This window comes from Nansenia antarctica (genome assembly GCF_963989245.1).
Source record: "Nansenia antarctica genome assembly, chromosome: 5".
Classification (NCBI taxonomy): Eukaryota; Metazoa; Chordata; class Actinopteri; order Argentiniformes; family Microstomatidae; genus Nansenia; species Nansenia antarctica.
In genome coordinates, this window is record NC_137690.1 from 70,712,597 (window position 1) to 70,728,881 (window position 16,285).

Here is a 16,285-nt window from a genome sequence, read left to right on the forward strand (position 1 = left end):
CTAGGAAACATGACACTCCTCCCCCACAACTCCCACCTCCACCTACATCTCCAAATACAGGCACCCCCTCCCTCCCCATCAAAAAAACACTCCATATGTGGCCAGCCCTTTAATACCCCCACCCCCTTAAGGCACTCAGCTGGCAGACTGGAGAGGCGCTATTTACTCTCTGTATGCCAATAAGTGGTGCGGATGGTTCTCAGTTGTCTGTTTGATGGTCCTCTGTGTGTGTGTGTCTGTGTGTGTGTGTGTGTGTGTGTGTGTCTGTGTGTGTGTGTGTGTGTGTGTGTTTGTGCACAGGAGGAAATGGCTCTGAGGTCTATTTCCTGCTTAGGAGAACTGAAAACGTTGATAGGGTTAAAGAATGATGTTGGCAAGAAGAGTCGGTAATAAACATGCTCTTTATTACAATGAATTCATTTAGATTAGGCTACATTAATTTTTTTGGCATTTAGCAGACGCCTTATTATTCCAAAGCGACTTACAATTGATACATTTGACTAAGCAAGTGAATCATCAATTCACCAGTCGTAGCAGGAATAGAGCAATCTAGCTCAGGCCAGGGGTCATTGGCAGTCGTCGTGATAGAAGAAGAAAGAAAGATAAAAACATTTTGATAGACAGAAGAAACAGACAGGAGAAACAGTACTCGGGGGGAAGTAGAAATCTTAGGAGACACAGTATAGGGGAAAGCAGGTGTCTCAGGAGACACATTGCTCGGGGGTAGTAGATGCCTCAGGAGGAGCAGTTAAGGGGTAACCTGAAGAGGTGGTCTTCAGTCTCCGGTGGACGATGGGTAGTGACTCTGCAGTTCTGACAGCCGTGGGAAGCTCATTCCACCAGTGGGGAGCCAGTGTAGTGAAGAGACGTGACCGGGCAGCGTGACTGCCGTGTTGGTGTAGAGGAGGTGGGGCCAGTCGGCCAGCAGAGTTGGAGGAGTGGAGTGAACAGGCTGAAGTTTGGGGGGTGACCATTGCTTGCAGGTAGGCAGGGGCTGTTCCTTTTGCTGCCTGGTAGGCAAGCACCAGGGTCTTGAATCTGATGCGAGCTGCTATCAGGAGCCAGTGCAGGGTGCGAAGGAGAGGGGTGACATGAGAACATTTGGGGAGGTTGAACACCAGACGGGCAGCAGCATTCTGGATGAACTGCAGAGGTCTGATGGTGGAGACGGGGAGCCCGGCCAGGAGTGTGTTGCAGTAGTCTTACTATTCTACTATCTACTACTAGTAGAATTCACTATATGGCTTTAACATTGTAACTTGACATTTCAATGTAATATAATATTGTTTTTTAAAAAATACTTTTTCAGCAACATTTCAGACATAACACACCACACAAACAGAACAACATCATACACAAACAAACAACAAAGACAAACAAACAAAGAACACAAACTCGTGGGGCAGATATCACAAGGTCATGCTCAGGAACCGTGATCATTGATGACGGTTAGACAGGTACAGTTTGTTACGTGAGATTTATGGCATATTTGCCTAAGAATATAACATAACATTGATACTACAGGGGCAATAAAGACAGTGTCTAATGTCATAGAAACCCATCGAATGCATCTTGGGCCATCGAGAATGATGTCCACAAAATCCCAATTAAGACCTCAGACAGGTCAGGTGTCATTGGCCCTTTCTCAATTGTTCCAAACATGATCCCTCGCATCCTCTACTTTGTAGATATTCCCCTCCCCTGCAATATGACAACCCTCGGGTACATAAGGTTCAGAGATAGGAAATGTTAGGATATTTATAGCATAGCATAGAGTACAGCACAGTGTTTTATATGTATAGTATAGTAGTATAGTATAGTGGATAGTTAACATAGCCTTTATTTATGTAAACCAGCTCTTTTCCCTTCTTGTTTTTAGTATTTTTTTCCTAGCACCAGGGGAGCCCCCCCTCCTAAATTTCGTTGTATGGTACCTGTACTGTATTAATGATATTAAAGACCATTCATTCATTCATTCCTTCCTTCCTTTGGAGTAGAATAAGCGAGTTGATGACGTAGGGAGGAGAGGACGCAAGGAGGAGAGGACGCAAGGAGAGGACGCGAGCAAGGAATCGAGTTTGGAACCAGCAGAACGTTGGGGGCACACACACTATTGTGACGTTGTCCTTTGTCAGCTGTTCTCTGACGCAGGGCTCGAGGAGGAGTGAAGCAGCGAGCGGACACACAGAGAGGGCAGACACAGAGAGGGCAGATAGACTCTAGTAGCTTTTTCGTGTGTGTTGTACTGTAATGAAGCAGCTTCCGGGCACAGGGTACCAGCTGTAAACATGGCGGAGGCACTGCTGGACGCAGTGGAGAGACTTCAGTCCAGGCTGTCGGAGAACCTCGAGCCTCGCAAGGTAAAAGCAGAACCGGACAGGCGACGTAACGGGAATGAAACGAAAGCCAAGGACCCGTCCAGCTTTATGGCTGAATGGGCTTTGACGGCCGATCGCCACTTTAACACCGTTTCCCAGGGCCGGTTGTATGGTTGTAAGCGTGGCAGCCAGGCAGGTTGTTCCGTTTAACGTAGCTTGTTTGAGATCAGACTGCTGGTTTGTTTAACATCACGTCCACGGGGATATATATACAAATACTGGCTTTAGTTTAGAAAACAAACCTATGAGGGATGGGGGGGGTTCTTAACCTTCTTAACTAGAGTTGTTAAGTTTTACCAGGGTGGTGGGTGGCCAGCCTAGTTTCAGTAAAAGCATCGTACTACTACTACTACTACTACTACTACTACTACTTCCAAGATCGGCTACACATGTAGCCAGTTTCTGCTAAGTAAGTGCCTCAAGATAATGTCAACCGTAGCGATTCTACGTTAAAGCACCGATCGCCGAGTGACAGCAACACAAGCAGACACACAGGCCTTGCTTGCTTTCATACATTGTCCCATACAAGTTCAGGGTAAGGGGGGGTTGTTGTGATTTAGGGGTCTACTACTACAAACTGTACTTCTGACGTGACGTCCCGGCGTGCTCATAGATAGTGTGTCTGTGATATGAAACATGGTCATGTGTTGAACAAAGCGATCTCTGCACACCTCTGATCGTTGTCGTGGTTCGATTTGTCGTCACCTGATCCAAGTTAGTAAACACGACCCCCTTCCTCCTTTTGGAGTCGGATGCCCCCATTACTAGTAGTAGGCTACGCCACGACACCGATGACGCCATGACAGTGATGACGCCATGACACCGATGACGCCATGACAGTGCGCAATTCGCTGTGTTTCTGTAGTCTTAATTCTGACACAACCACAGCAGAGAAGGACACACACACAGCTACCAAGTAGGCCTGATTGGGTTTGCAATGCATAGTGTGCACGTGCATGCATAGACTGTGCCTATGTTGTCGCCTGTACTTTTAATTATTGACATTTTGTCAGGGTGTCATTCATGGACTATTGGGGCTTACTAGAAATGAACACAAGCATGTCATTGCCATTTTCACCTGCTACCACCCCTCCTCCTTGCTTTTCACCTGAACTTGGCGAACACACGTTGTTTATTGTGCTCTTCTCAGAATGATTCAGGGCCCAGTATACTGCCTACTGTCATTCTGTTAACCACGGTCCATTTCACCACTCTATGAAAACGTCTGTAATAATATCGTTTCCCTGTTCCCCTAGCTCCTGAAGACTCTCAAACGCCTGGGGGATCTGCCTATGACGGTGGACATCCTTGTGGTAAGACACGTCGTCACACTGTTGTGTTTCTGTGAAAGCAATCGTGTCTCTCCTGATGACTGCACTGTTAGATAGATAGGCCTATCGCCTATCTGCATCGATTGCATGCCACTATGCTCACTGTTGTTCTTGTAATGCATGCCACGCGCAAGGTCGTACTTTTTAGGCGGAGGCCGGTTTTGCAACGGGTGATCTGAGCTTCTGTATCCCAGCTGCTCTTTCAGAGCGCTGTTCAATATTGTCACAAGCCGTTAAACACATTTATGATGGTCAATAACTACAGTATAGTGCAGTCTGCTGTAGGAGCTGGGACTAAGTGTGCTGCTCACTTAGCCTGGGGTTCCGGAGGCTGTAACACATCCACGCTGCACAACGTGACGCACACACAGCCAATCACATTTGACTTTGTTTCCCAAAAAAACATGATGTGCTTAGTTGATTAAACCCTACTATCTATCTATGTCTTTTTCTAATCTGTTGTTGTCTTGTTGGCTGCAGGAAACTAGAATAGGAAAAACTGTGAATTCTTTCCGTAAAAATGAACTCGCCGGGGAGGCGGCGAAGAGCCTCGTGGCCAAGTGGAAGAAGCTAGTCCCCCAATCTGCAGACAGGTGAGTGGCCGTGCGCTCAGGGACTTGAGGTTTGGTGGTAAAAGGTTCTAAAGATGTTATTTAGTTATGTATCACAGTGCAACAGCAATGGTAACAGCAACTTAACGTAAAGACTCTCGTGTATCAACAGGAACTGCTAACTCTAAACAACACTACCCAGTAAGCTCCTGGGTTGAACTCTCAACTCTCCGTCTTAAAGGAGCCGTACCTCCTCCCATAGTGTCTAGGGAATGTCTCTGTACAGTGGGTCACCACAATGTAATAACGTTGAAGTTGTAACTCGTGTTATTTACTCAATCAAACACAGCAGAAAAGTGTCTTAACTTCGAAGCCCGATGAATCAATCTGCTCCTAGTTCAAAGTGTGTCTGTGTTGTCTTTTCTCCATGGTTTTCAATACTTCACTTCAGTGTGTCTTTGTTGCTCTTCTTTTTCATTCATAGACCCCCCAGCAACGCCAGGGAGGAACGCACACATACGCACTCTCGGAGCTCCGAGGAGGAACGCACACACACACACTCTCGGGGCGCCGACGGAGCCGAGGGGGGGGGCCGCAAACGAGCACGGGAACCCTCCCTGGACGAGCCTCCTCCCCACGCAGAGGAGGACGAGGAGATGGAGGTGGAGGAGGAGGAGAGAGGTTACCACACCAACTACACCCCCTCCCCCCCCCAGCGCCACCACTACAGCCCCACCCCGCAGCTCGGCCACGGCGGGGGCCAGCGGGGGGGCGGCGGCGGCTACCAGTCTGAGGGGTACGAGAGCCCCGCCGAGGAGGAGCCGGCACCCAGCCCCCCACCCCCCCAGCCTCGCAAAGAGGTCCGACAACACGCTAAACCACTCAGAGAAGCCGGCAGGGACCACCACCGCCACGGTTCCCCCGGCAACTGGGAGGAGGAGGAGCAGCAGGAGGAGCGGCGGAAACCACAGCGTCACGGCCAGGCCAGCGTAGGGGGAGACGGGGGAGGGGGAGGGGGAGACGGGGGGAGCGGCGGCGGCGGGGGGAAGAAGCGCAGCGCTGACAGGGAGTCGCAGCACGGCGGCAGCACGCACAAGGCCCTGAAACACAGCCGGCACGCCACCCCGCACGAGGCCAAGAAGGACAAGAAAGGAGGCAGCGAGGGTGAGTTCACCGTTACCTCTGACCTCTCTATCAGCTGTGTGACTCTTCTTCCCGGTGACTTCCGTGTCACTGTGACCTGTGACCTCTTTCCTCTTCCGGCTATGCCCTGTCACGGTGCTCTGTATTAGCAGTGATGAAGCCGGAGTCACTGGCCCTATCCCTATTCACCCCTTACGGCTTCGTTTTCTCCCCTAAAGGCTCTGTTTTGCCCGTTCACGTGTAGGGTAGGGATTCTTGTTTTCATGTAGGGGTAGGGCCAAAGTATAGTTCGAACGTGGCACATGGGTGAATGGACGCATGGAAATATGTCTCACCTATGTTTTAAGGCTGATTTGTGCATGCCAATTTCCGAAACCGAGGACGGCAGGGGAAGGCTCTCTAGGTTTCGGCGCATTTTGACAACATTCATTTGATGGCATATGACGCTATAGCTGTGAGTGAGTAAGTAAGCAGTGAGAACCTCGAGCCTATCTCCTGTTTCCGTAGCGTGAGGCAGCTTGATGTACAAGTACAACCCCTGGACATGACGCTGGTATGTTGCAGGGTCTTACCCCCCCAATCCAACCCTTAATGCAGAGGCTAACATTTCTATAGTCTTTGGTATGACTCGGCCGGGGATGGAACTCACAACCTCCCAATCTCCGGGCGGACACTCTAACCGCAAGGCTACTGAGCTGGTATCTATAGTGGCACAACCCTTAAACCAAAACAATCCGCAATCTAATCCAAGCAGTAGTTATAACTTATTATGTAATATTATTGATGGGTTTTATCATGTAGCTGACTAATGCTGTTTCTCCAACGTTCCTATCTACGCTCCGTGTCTGCCTACTAATGTTATCTATCTAACGTTACATGTTTTAAGGCTGATTTGTGCATGATAGTCTCGCTATTATGTCATGAACTGGCCTGGAAATTAAGCATTGTTCTTTTTTTATTTGATGACTTGTTAAGCCTAATCGATTGATAGGATGAAACTTAAGTTGTGAACGAATCGTGAGCGTCTGCTTTTCTATGATACTACTGATGACGTATCAGGGTCTTGAAGGCTTGTCCCATTTCATAGAGGAAGATTACAACCACTACCGCTTGTGGCTGTGTTCGGAGAGCTTGGCTTCAAATCGAGTGACACAAACCTACAGTTTGGGTAGAAAAGGGAAATGGGATTGGGCAACTGTCTCTCGTGTTCATAGATAGATAGATAGATAGATAGATAGAAAGATAGATAGATAGAGGGAGGTAGATAGATAGATAGAGGGATAGATAGATAGATAGGTAGAGGGATAGATAGATAGAGGGATAGATTTTCCTAATAATGTATTACCCTCGTTTGACGTGAAACTGTAGAAGGTTATTGAGCACTGTCATGACTGTTGCTATGGCGACCATGGCTAATCTCATCCAGCCTCTGTATTGAGCGCCTGTTATTGTTGGCTGTTGGTCAAAACAACCATAGTCAACAGTCATAGTCAACAACCATGGTCAACTACCATAGTCAACAGCCATAGTCAACAGCCATAGTCAACACCCATAGTCAACACCCATAGTCAACACCCATAGTCAACACCCATAGTCAACACCCATAGTCAACACCCATAGTCAACACCCGTAGTCAACACCCATAGTCAACACCCATAGTCAACAACCATAGTCAACAACCATAGTCAACAACACCCATAGTCAACAACCATAGTCAACAACACCCATAGTCAACAACCATAGTCAACACCCATAGTCAACAACCATAGTCAACACCCATAGTCAACAACCATAGTTGACCATGTGGTGGGGCGGGTCGGGTGTGTGGGGTCCCTCGGGGGAGGGAGGTGGGGGAGCCACGGCTTTGCACTGGTGGGCAAACTGGATAGTAGTCGCTCTACAACTAGAGGGCTGCAGGGGAATTTTTTCCTGGATGCACAGCGAACAGGTTTTTTACCCCTGCCTCCTACCGACACTGGAACCTGGACACTGGACACTGAACACTGAACATTACACTACACTGGACAATACACTGAACACTGAGCACTTTAGTTAGTTTAATGTTGGTTGTTGTTGAATGTAATGTCTTAAATGTCTGATTGTTTGATGATTGATTAATTGATTGTATACATGGTGTTGTGTTTTTATAAAAACCAATAAAAAACACCATAGTCAACACCCATAGTCAACAACCATAGTCAACACCCATAGTCAACACCCATAGTCAACAACCATAGTCAACAACCATAGTCAACACCCATAGTCAACACCCATAGTCAACACCCATAGTCAACACCCATAGTCAACACCCATAGTCAACACTAATAGTCAACAACCATAGTCAACACCCATAGTCAACACCCATAGTCAACACCCATAGTCAACACCCATAGTCAACACTAATAGTCAACACTAATAGTCAACAACCATAGTCAACACCCATAGTCAACACTAATAGTCAACACCCATAGTCAACACCCATAGTCAACACCCATAGTCAACAACCATAGTCAACAACCATAGTCAACAACCGTAGTCAACACCCATAGTCAACACCCATAGTCAACAACCATAGTCAACAGCCATAGTCAACACCCATAGTCAACACCCATAGTCAACACCCATAGTCAACAACCATAGTCAACAACCATAGTTGACCATGGTCAACACCCGTAGTCAACAACCATAGTCAACAGTCATAGTCAACACCCATAGTCAACAACCATAGTCAACAACCATAGTCAACAACCGTAGTCAACACCCATAGTCAACACCCATAGTCAACAGTCATAGTCAACACCCATAGTCAACAACCATAGTCAACAACCATAGTCAACAACCGTAGTCAACACCCATAGTCAACACCCATAGTCAACAACCATAGTCAACAGCCATAGTCAACACCCATAGTCAACACCCATAGACAACACCCATAGTCAACAACCATAGTCAACACCCGTAGTCAACACCCGTAGTCAACAGCCATAGTCAACAACCATAGTCAACACCCGTAGTCAACACCCATAGTCAACAACCATAGTCAACACCCGTAGTCAACACCCGTAGTCAACACCCGTAGTCAACACCCGTAGTCAACACCCATAGTCAACACCCGTAGTCAACAGCCATAGTCAACAACCATAGTCAACACCCCTAGTCAACACCCCTAGTCAACAACCATAGTCAACACCCATAGTCAACACCCATAGTCAACACCCATAGTCAACACCCGTAGTCAACACCCATAGTCAACACCCATAGTCAACAGCCATAGTCAACAACCATAGTCAACAACCATAGTCAACACCCCTAGTCAACACCCCTAGTCAACAACCATAGTCAACACCCATAGTCAACACCCATAGTCAACACCCATAGTCAACACCCATAGTCAACACCCATAGTCAACAGCCATAGTCAACAACCATAGTCAACACCCCTAGTCAACACCCCTAGTCAACAACCATAGTCAACAGCCATAGTCAACAACCATAGTCAACACCCATAGTCAACACCCATAGTCAACACCCGTAGTCAACACCCATAGTCAACAACCATAGTCAACAACCATAGTCAACAACCATAGTCAACACCCATAGTCAACACCCATAGTCAACACCCATAGTCAACACCCATAGTCAACAGCCATAGTCAACACCCATAGTCAACAACCATAGTCAACAACCATAGTCAACAACCATAGTCAACACCCATAGTCAACAACCGTCACTCCCTTCTGGACAGCGGTACAGGGCCATCAGGTCAAAAACATCACGCCACTAGAACAGTTTCTTCCCCAAAGCCACAGCCCTCCTCAATAACTCCTGATCATCGCACCTTGCACTTAACATGTTTTTGCACTAAGTTGTACAGTATGTTTATTCACTCATATTGGTACTGTATATAATATTGTCTTGAGTATTGTTGTGTTGTTGTATGTACTGTAGCTTGTTCAACATGGAGAATACCATGTCAAGTCATGTTCCTAGTGCATTGCACATGGCGAATAAAGTTGAATTGAATTGAATAGTCAACAACCATAGTCAACACCCATAGTCACTCAGAACAATAAATTCCCCTCCCCCGTTGCTGCAGCTGTGGGTCGTCTCTAACATACGACATCCGATAATCCAGCTCACGTCCCTCTCTCTCTTGTGTTACCAGGGCGATCACGGGAGCGCAGGGACTCCCCGCCGCCGCCGCAGCCGCCGCCGTCGTCCCGGGGCACCGAGGAGGAGGATCCCTTCGAGTCGCCCACCATGTCCTTCGAGTCCTTCCTCATGTACGACGCCCCCACCCCCACCAAGAAGAAGAAGAAGCCCAGCCGGCCCAGCCGCTCGGCCCCCCACCACCACCACCAGGCCCCCACGCCCCCCCCGCCGGTCCTCGCGGCCGCCCCGCCCTCCTCCTCCTCCTCCAAGCCCAGCAAGGCCAACGGGACCCGCAGCAAGAGGTCCGAGCCGAGCTCCACCCCGGCGGCGTCCCCGCTGCCAGAGAAACGCAGACGGGTAAGAGGCCAGAACCAGAACCCACGACCCTCTAAGACCCAGACCCCATGACCCTCTTAGACCAGACCTATGACATTTACATTTTACATTTTTGGCATTTAGCAGACGCCTTATTCCAAAGCGACTTACAATTGATACATTTGACTAAGCAAGTGAATCATCAATCCACCAGTCGTAGCAGGAAGAGTAATCTAGGGCCATTGGCAGTCTCCGTGATAGAAGGAATCTTCATCTTAGACCAGACCTATGACATCTTAGACCAGACCTATGACATCTTAGACCAGACCTATCACATCTTAGACCAGACCTATGACATCTAAGACCAGAACTATGACATCTTAGGCCCAGGGTTGCCAGATGGGATTGGCCATTTCCAGCCTAACCATAGTCTAAAAAAATGCTAAATCCAGTAGCCCATTCGGCGGTAACCCGGCCCATCTGGCAACCCTGCTTAAGCCAGACCCATAACATCTTAGGCCAAAACCGTGACCCTCTTAATGGTGGTCTTGCCTGGCAGGCCCATGTACAGTACATGCATTCAGGAACATGTTATTATAGGCTTACATGGTTATTGGTGTGGATGACCTAAAATGGCAGCAACATTGACTGAGTGGCTGTTCCTTTTCATGCTGTTGGACTGAACTCCCATTGTTGTCACCTGACCTCCAGGTAGTGGAGTCGGTGCAAATCCTTCCTGAAATCCCTCTGCCAGCGATCCAGCCCAACTATAGACCTCTGCCTTCCATCGACCTCACACCCCTGTCCCCTCAGAGGCGCAAAGGTACTCTTCTGCTGCTGGTGTGTGTGTGTGTGTGTGAGTCTGTGTGTGAGTCTGTGTGTGAGTCTGTGTGTGAGTCTGTGTGTGAGTCTGTGTGTGAGTCTGTGTGTGAGTCTGTGTGTGAGTCTGTGTGTGTGTCTGTGTGTGTGTCTGTGTGTGAGTCTGTGTGTGAGTCTGTGTGTGAGTCTGTGTGTGAGTCTGTGTGTGAGTCTGTGTGTGAGTCTGTGTGTGAGTCTGTGTGTGAGTCTGTGTGTGAGTCTGTGTGTGTGTGTGTGTGTGTGTGTGTGTGTGTGTGTGTGTTTGCACACGTGTCTGTGTTGATGCGCCTATGTGCTTGTTATCTCAGTGGACTTTTGTTTGTCGTCCCTGGAACCAGTTTGGTCTGGTCTGGTCGTCAGCACGTCTTCATGTTTGCCGTCTCCCTCTCTCCCTCCACAGTTCCTGTGTCCAAGGAGGGCGAGGACGAGGACTCCGGCTTCACCGGCCGACGCTTCAACTCAAAGATGTCGGTGTACTCCGGCTCCAAGACCTCCTACCTGCCCAAGATGATGAGTCTGTACGAGCAGTGCATCAGAGTGCTTCAGAATAACATAGACTGTGAGTGTACACACACACGCAGTACACAGGCACACACACGGACAGCAAAACAAACAAGTGGCCTGGGATGGTCCAGTGGTCTAGCACCAAGGTCTACAGTGCACACATATGCCCATGTCGGCATGGGTTTGAATCCGGCCCATGCCCTGCTGACATGCTCTCTCTCTCTCCCTTCTTCTCCTTACTTTCCTGTCTGTCTTCGCTGTATTTGTCGAATAAAAATAACAAATATAAGTGGGACTGCCCCATTGTATAATTCAGTATATATAAGTCCATGTTCTCTGTGTTCCCCAGCCATCGACGAGGTCGGAGGCGTGCCCTTTGAGATTCTAGAACCAGTACTGGAGCGATGCACCCCCGAGCAGCTGTACCGCATCGAACAGTGTAATCAGGTAACACACACAGACACAGACACAGACACACGCACACAGACACACAGACACACAGACACATACACAGACACACCGTTATGTTCCATTATGCTTTAGAATAGTACATGGTTTTGGTTTTTCATCATTGCATTCAATAAGCTAGCTAAGTTAACAGTAAGCAATACAAAACAAGTTAACAAACTCCATTTAAATACTATTAAATCATCATTATGCATTGAACTATTACATTTTAGCAATATATTATATTATTAATTTCAAATGATGTTTCTGGTGCCACAAATATGGCTTCATACAGTCACTGCACTGAACTGTCTTGATTACGGTTAGAAGCCACAACGCCACGCTTTTTGCATTGTATGTTGCAGAGACAATTCTGTGGACGCTAACTTTAAACTGAGTGAAATCTCTAGATTGTATGTAGCATTTAACACTCAAATATGTTTAGCACTAAGTCATGTTTAGTATGATTTTGAAAATAGCAAGAGTGTCCGTTTCAATACCGTTTTAATACCGTCATAAGAAAAGTCTCTATATATTAAATTGCTATATTTAATAAACGCCTTAAAAGTGTTTGTCCAGCACCACTGTCTGTGTGGTTGAAGATGCTATGAAAGTGATGACAGAACTTTTTGTAACCAATGTCATTTGTCAAATAAATAACCTGTCAAAAAAGATGGCTTCTCCTCAGAACAGTATAACAAATATACTGTATATAGTACACAGTATGACACAGTAGGATACAGTGTACATGTAGTAAACGGCCCTATAACAGGCCTACCTATACCCTATAACAGGCCTAACTATACCCTATAACAGGCCTACCTATACCCTATAACAGGCCTAACTATACCCTATAACAGGCCTACCGATAGTATAACTGTGTTACATGTAGTAAACTACTCTATAAACAGGCCTACCTAACTGTTTTACATGGTAGTAAATCCACACATATGAAGTGTTGTTGTTGTTGTTGTTGTTTGTGTGCCAGTGCTTCATGGAGGACTCTGACGACCTCTGGATGCGCCACTGCAAACGGGACTTCAAGCGCGAGGCCCCTCAGGAGTACGAGTCGTGGCGGGAGATGTACCTGCGTCTCCACGACGAGCGGGAGAAGAGGCTGCAAATGCTCACCCAGAACATCAGCTCTGCCCACGCCAACAAGCCCAAAGGTCTGCTACCCCCTTCAGTGTTGTCTCCTCTTGGTGTCAAATAGGCTACATGGTGTTGTAAAAGGAAGCAATTTACCATGAGAGGAAGGGGGTTGTGGAGAGATTTACCACCACTGGTACAGGGTTGTGGCACGAGGTCGAAGCTGAGTATGGGACACAGTCGTAACATTAAATTCATGTATTTACAATCATTAATCGTTTCAGAATACATATATCCTTCCGCCACAGAATATAGTCCCATAAACAAGATCAACCATTGCATTGTAGGTCAGCAGCGCAGGTGTTCTTAATCAGATTGATTGGGAGGCGCATTGATACTGGAAATGCGGTCTGAACAGTGGGTTGCTGAGATATTTACCACTGTTGCTAGCCAATCAGAATCCAGTATCCAAATATGCTGTTGTAGAAATGTCTGTTTGCTACAAGAGCCTTGAGATTGCACTGTTGAGCTTGAATTCATTTATTCTATTGGATTCTATTCATTCCATACGCTTATTCATTATTATCATTGACAATATTTTTCATAAAGGAATAGAACCGGATTCTATATGTTGGCTGCATTTTTAGCTCCATGTGATGTAATCAGTGTTTTCACTGGGTGAACTGCAGGGTTTGGCTCAATAACTGACAAATCCTCCTTGAGGATAGATTTTTATTTTAAAAGGGACAATGGACAGTCATTGACTCCCCCTGAATTAGCTGGGTAGCTAAATTACATCAGCAGTCCCTGGGCAGGTAAATTCACAGGGGAAATACGGCCTCAGATGTTATAAACAATTGAAAACAGAACTACAGGACATAGAAATATAACATAAAACAGAACTACAGGACATAGAAATATCACATAAAACAGAACAACAGGAAATTAAAACATCACAAATGGCTCTGTTATTGTCTTCATATCCTGAACTGACCAATCAGAAGTGGAATTGACCAGAACCCTAGTCGGTGACAGGAAGCGAGTGTGTTTGTGTGTGTCACAAACTGTGTGTTTGTGTGTGTCACAAACTGTGTGTTTGTGTGTGTCACAAACTGTGTGTTTGTGTGTGTCATAATGTGTGTTTTTGTGTGTCATAATGTGTGTTTGTGTGTGTCATAATGTGTGTTTGTGTGTGTCATAATGTGTTTTTGGTGTGTGTCATAATGTGTTTTTGGTGTGTGTCATCGCGGACAGGGCGACAGGTTAAGATGGCTTTCGTCAATTCCGTCGCCAAACCCCCACGTGACGTCCGCCGGCGGCAGGAGAAGTTCGGCACCACCAGCACCTCCACCGCCAGCTCCACCGCCGCCGCCGCACCCATCAAGTAAGTACCTGGGTGACGCAGCGTCTGATCAGGGATGGACAAAAGACCACGGCCGCTTGTCAGCACCCGCCTGTCAGTAACGAGGGGCTGGTGGGACACAAAACAAACCAACCAATACGGATACCTTACGATACAGTAGATGACAGTATGATACCTTACGATACAGTAGGAGACAGTATGATACCTTACGATACAGTAGATGACAGTATGATACCTTACGATACAGTAGATGACAGTATGATACCTTACGATACAGTAGATGACAGTATGATACCTTACGATACAGTAGGAGACAGTATGATACCTTACGATACAGTAGGAGACAGTATGATACCTTACGATACAGTAGGAGACAGTATGATACCTTACGATACAGTAGGAGACAGTATGATACCTTATGATACAGTAGGAGACAGGAGGAGACTGTAGGATACAGTAATAAGATACAATGAATAATATAAGAATATATGCCATTTAGCTGATGCTAAATGGCATAAATGGCATTAATTATATTATTAAATGCTAACCCTAACCCTTTTATCCAAAGTGACTTACATTGCAGTGACTGCATGCATTTTTCAGTATATGTGGTCCCAGAGGGAATCGAACCCCCAGCCTAAGCGCTCGTGCCAAGCTCTACCAACTGTGGCACGGAGGACCACAAGCCTGTCAGCGAGTAAGAGACAGGGAGGATAGAGGAGGATAAAGGAGGGCACAGTATGATACAGTAGGATACAGTATGACACAGTAGGACACAGTAAGACACAGGGGGACACAGTAGGACACAGTAGGAGACAGTAGGATGTGGTTTTGGGTGTTGACTCCTCGTTGTCCCCCCCTCCCGTGCGTCAGGATCAGGCCAGCCATGTCCTACAGCTCCCTCTCCTCCAGCCAGCCCAGCAGCTCCTCCCAAAACAGCCCCCCCGAGACCTCCGAGACCTCCCGGCTGTCAGCCCCCAGCGGCGGGGGCAGGGGCGGGGGCCCCAGCGCCAGAGAAGCCAACAAGCCACTGGTCAAAAGTGAGTATCGAGCAAAAAGGTGTGGTGTGTTGGGAATACGGGTGTGTGTTGGTATGTACATGTTGACTGAGTGACTTGGAGACATCAACCCTTACAGTTTCGTAAGTGATTTAAACCTAGCTTTGACCTTGTGTTATTGGTGGTTTTTGTTTATCACGGAGACTGCCAATGGCCCCGGGCCTGAGCTAGATTACGCTTCCTGCTACGACTGGTGGATTGATGATTCACTTGCTTAGTCAAATGTATTGATTGTAAGTCGCTTTGGAATAAGGCTTCTGCTAAATTCCCTAAATGTAAAATGTTGGGGGGAGGGGGACTGTATTGAGCATGGGACTGAATCTTACTCGCATCATGTGTCATTTTTCCTAACCGTGCTGTAAACTAGGTAGTGTTTTAGCGATAGGGTTTGGGTCATGTTTGTGCAGCGATTGAAGTGGAACGGACCAGGTGCTGTGGATTGTTCACGTTGTTCATTGTTCACGTTCTTAAACTAAAATTCTTCTTGTTGTCTTCCAGAAAGTGCCCCCTTGATGGCCAAAACTATCAAAAATTTCAAGAACAGATTCTCCCGCCGATAGGAAGAGAAGAGAGTGAATGTATGGAGTGTGAGGAGAGGAAGTGTGAGAGATTGTAGTGAGCTAAGCTCTTTTTTTTTTTTTTTCTTTTTTTTTTCTTCCTTCAATGAATTATGAGTGACCGACACACACGAGCAAAAAAACACAAGCGAAAAAAAAAAGAAACATTTTATCTGTCCCCTGGTGAAGCACACACACACACACACACACACACTCTCTTTTATTGCATACACATGTAAACAAATGTCATCCATTTTTAACTGTTCCCAGATAGCTCCCTTGTGAAGCAGACAAGATTTACCTCATTTACATACACACACACACACACACACACACACACACACACGCCACCCCCTTCACACACACACTCTCTCTCTCTTTCTCACACACACACACACACACACACACACACACACACACACAGCATCTCAAAGTAAAAAAAAAAACTGTAACGACAAGCATAAAACACTACAGTGGATGGTTCCAATTTTATAAACGGTACAATAGGTCATAAAGACATCCAACTTGAGCTGGTACAAA

General features: G+C 46.9%; 1 protein-coding gene across 1 annotated transcript; it reads left to right on the top strand.

Annotated features, from left to right (window-relative positions):
• Nucleotides 1-2,245: 2,245 nt before the first annotated feature.
• eloa (elongin A) lies at nt 2,246-15,865 on the top strand. The gene is made up of 12 exons (XM_080531226.1): nt 2,246-2,360; nt 3,635-3,691; nt 4,190-4,302; nt 4,745-5,424; nt 9,568-9,911; nt 10,581-10,692; nt 11,128-11,286; nt 11,581-11,678; nt 12,667-12,847; nt 14,022-14,151; nt 15,004-15,170; nt 15,687-15,865. Exons 1-12 carry the CDS (start codon nt 2,289-2,291, stop codon nt 15,746-15,748), a joined length of 2,175 nt encoding a protein of 724 aa, XP_080387352.1. The 5' UTR covers nt 2,246-2,288; the 3' UTR covers nt 15,749-15,865.
• The last annotated feature ends 420 nt before the right edge of the window (nt 15,866-16,285 follow it).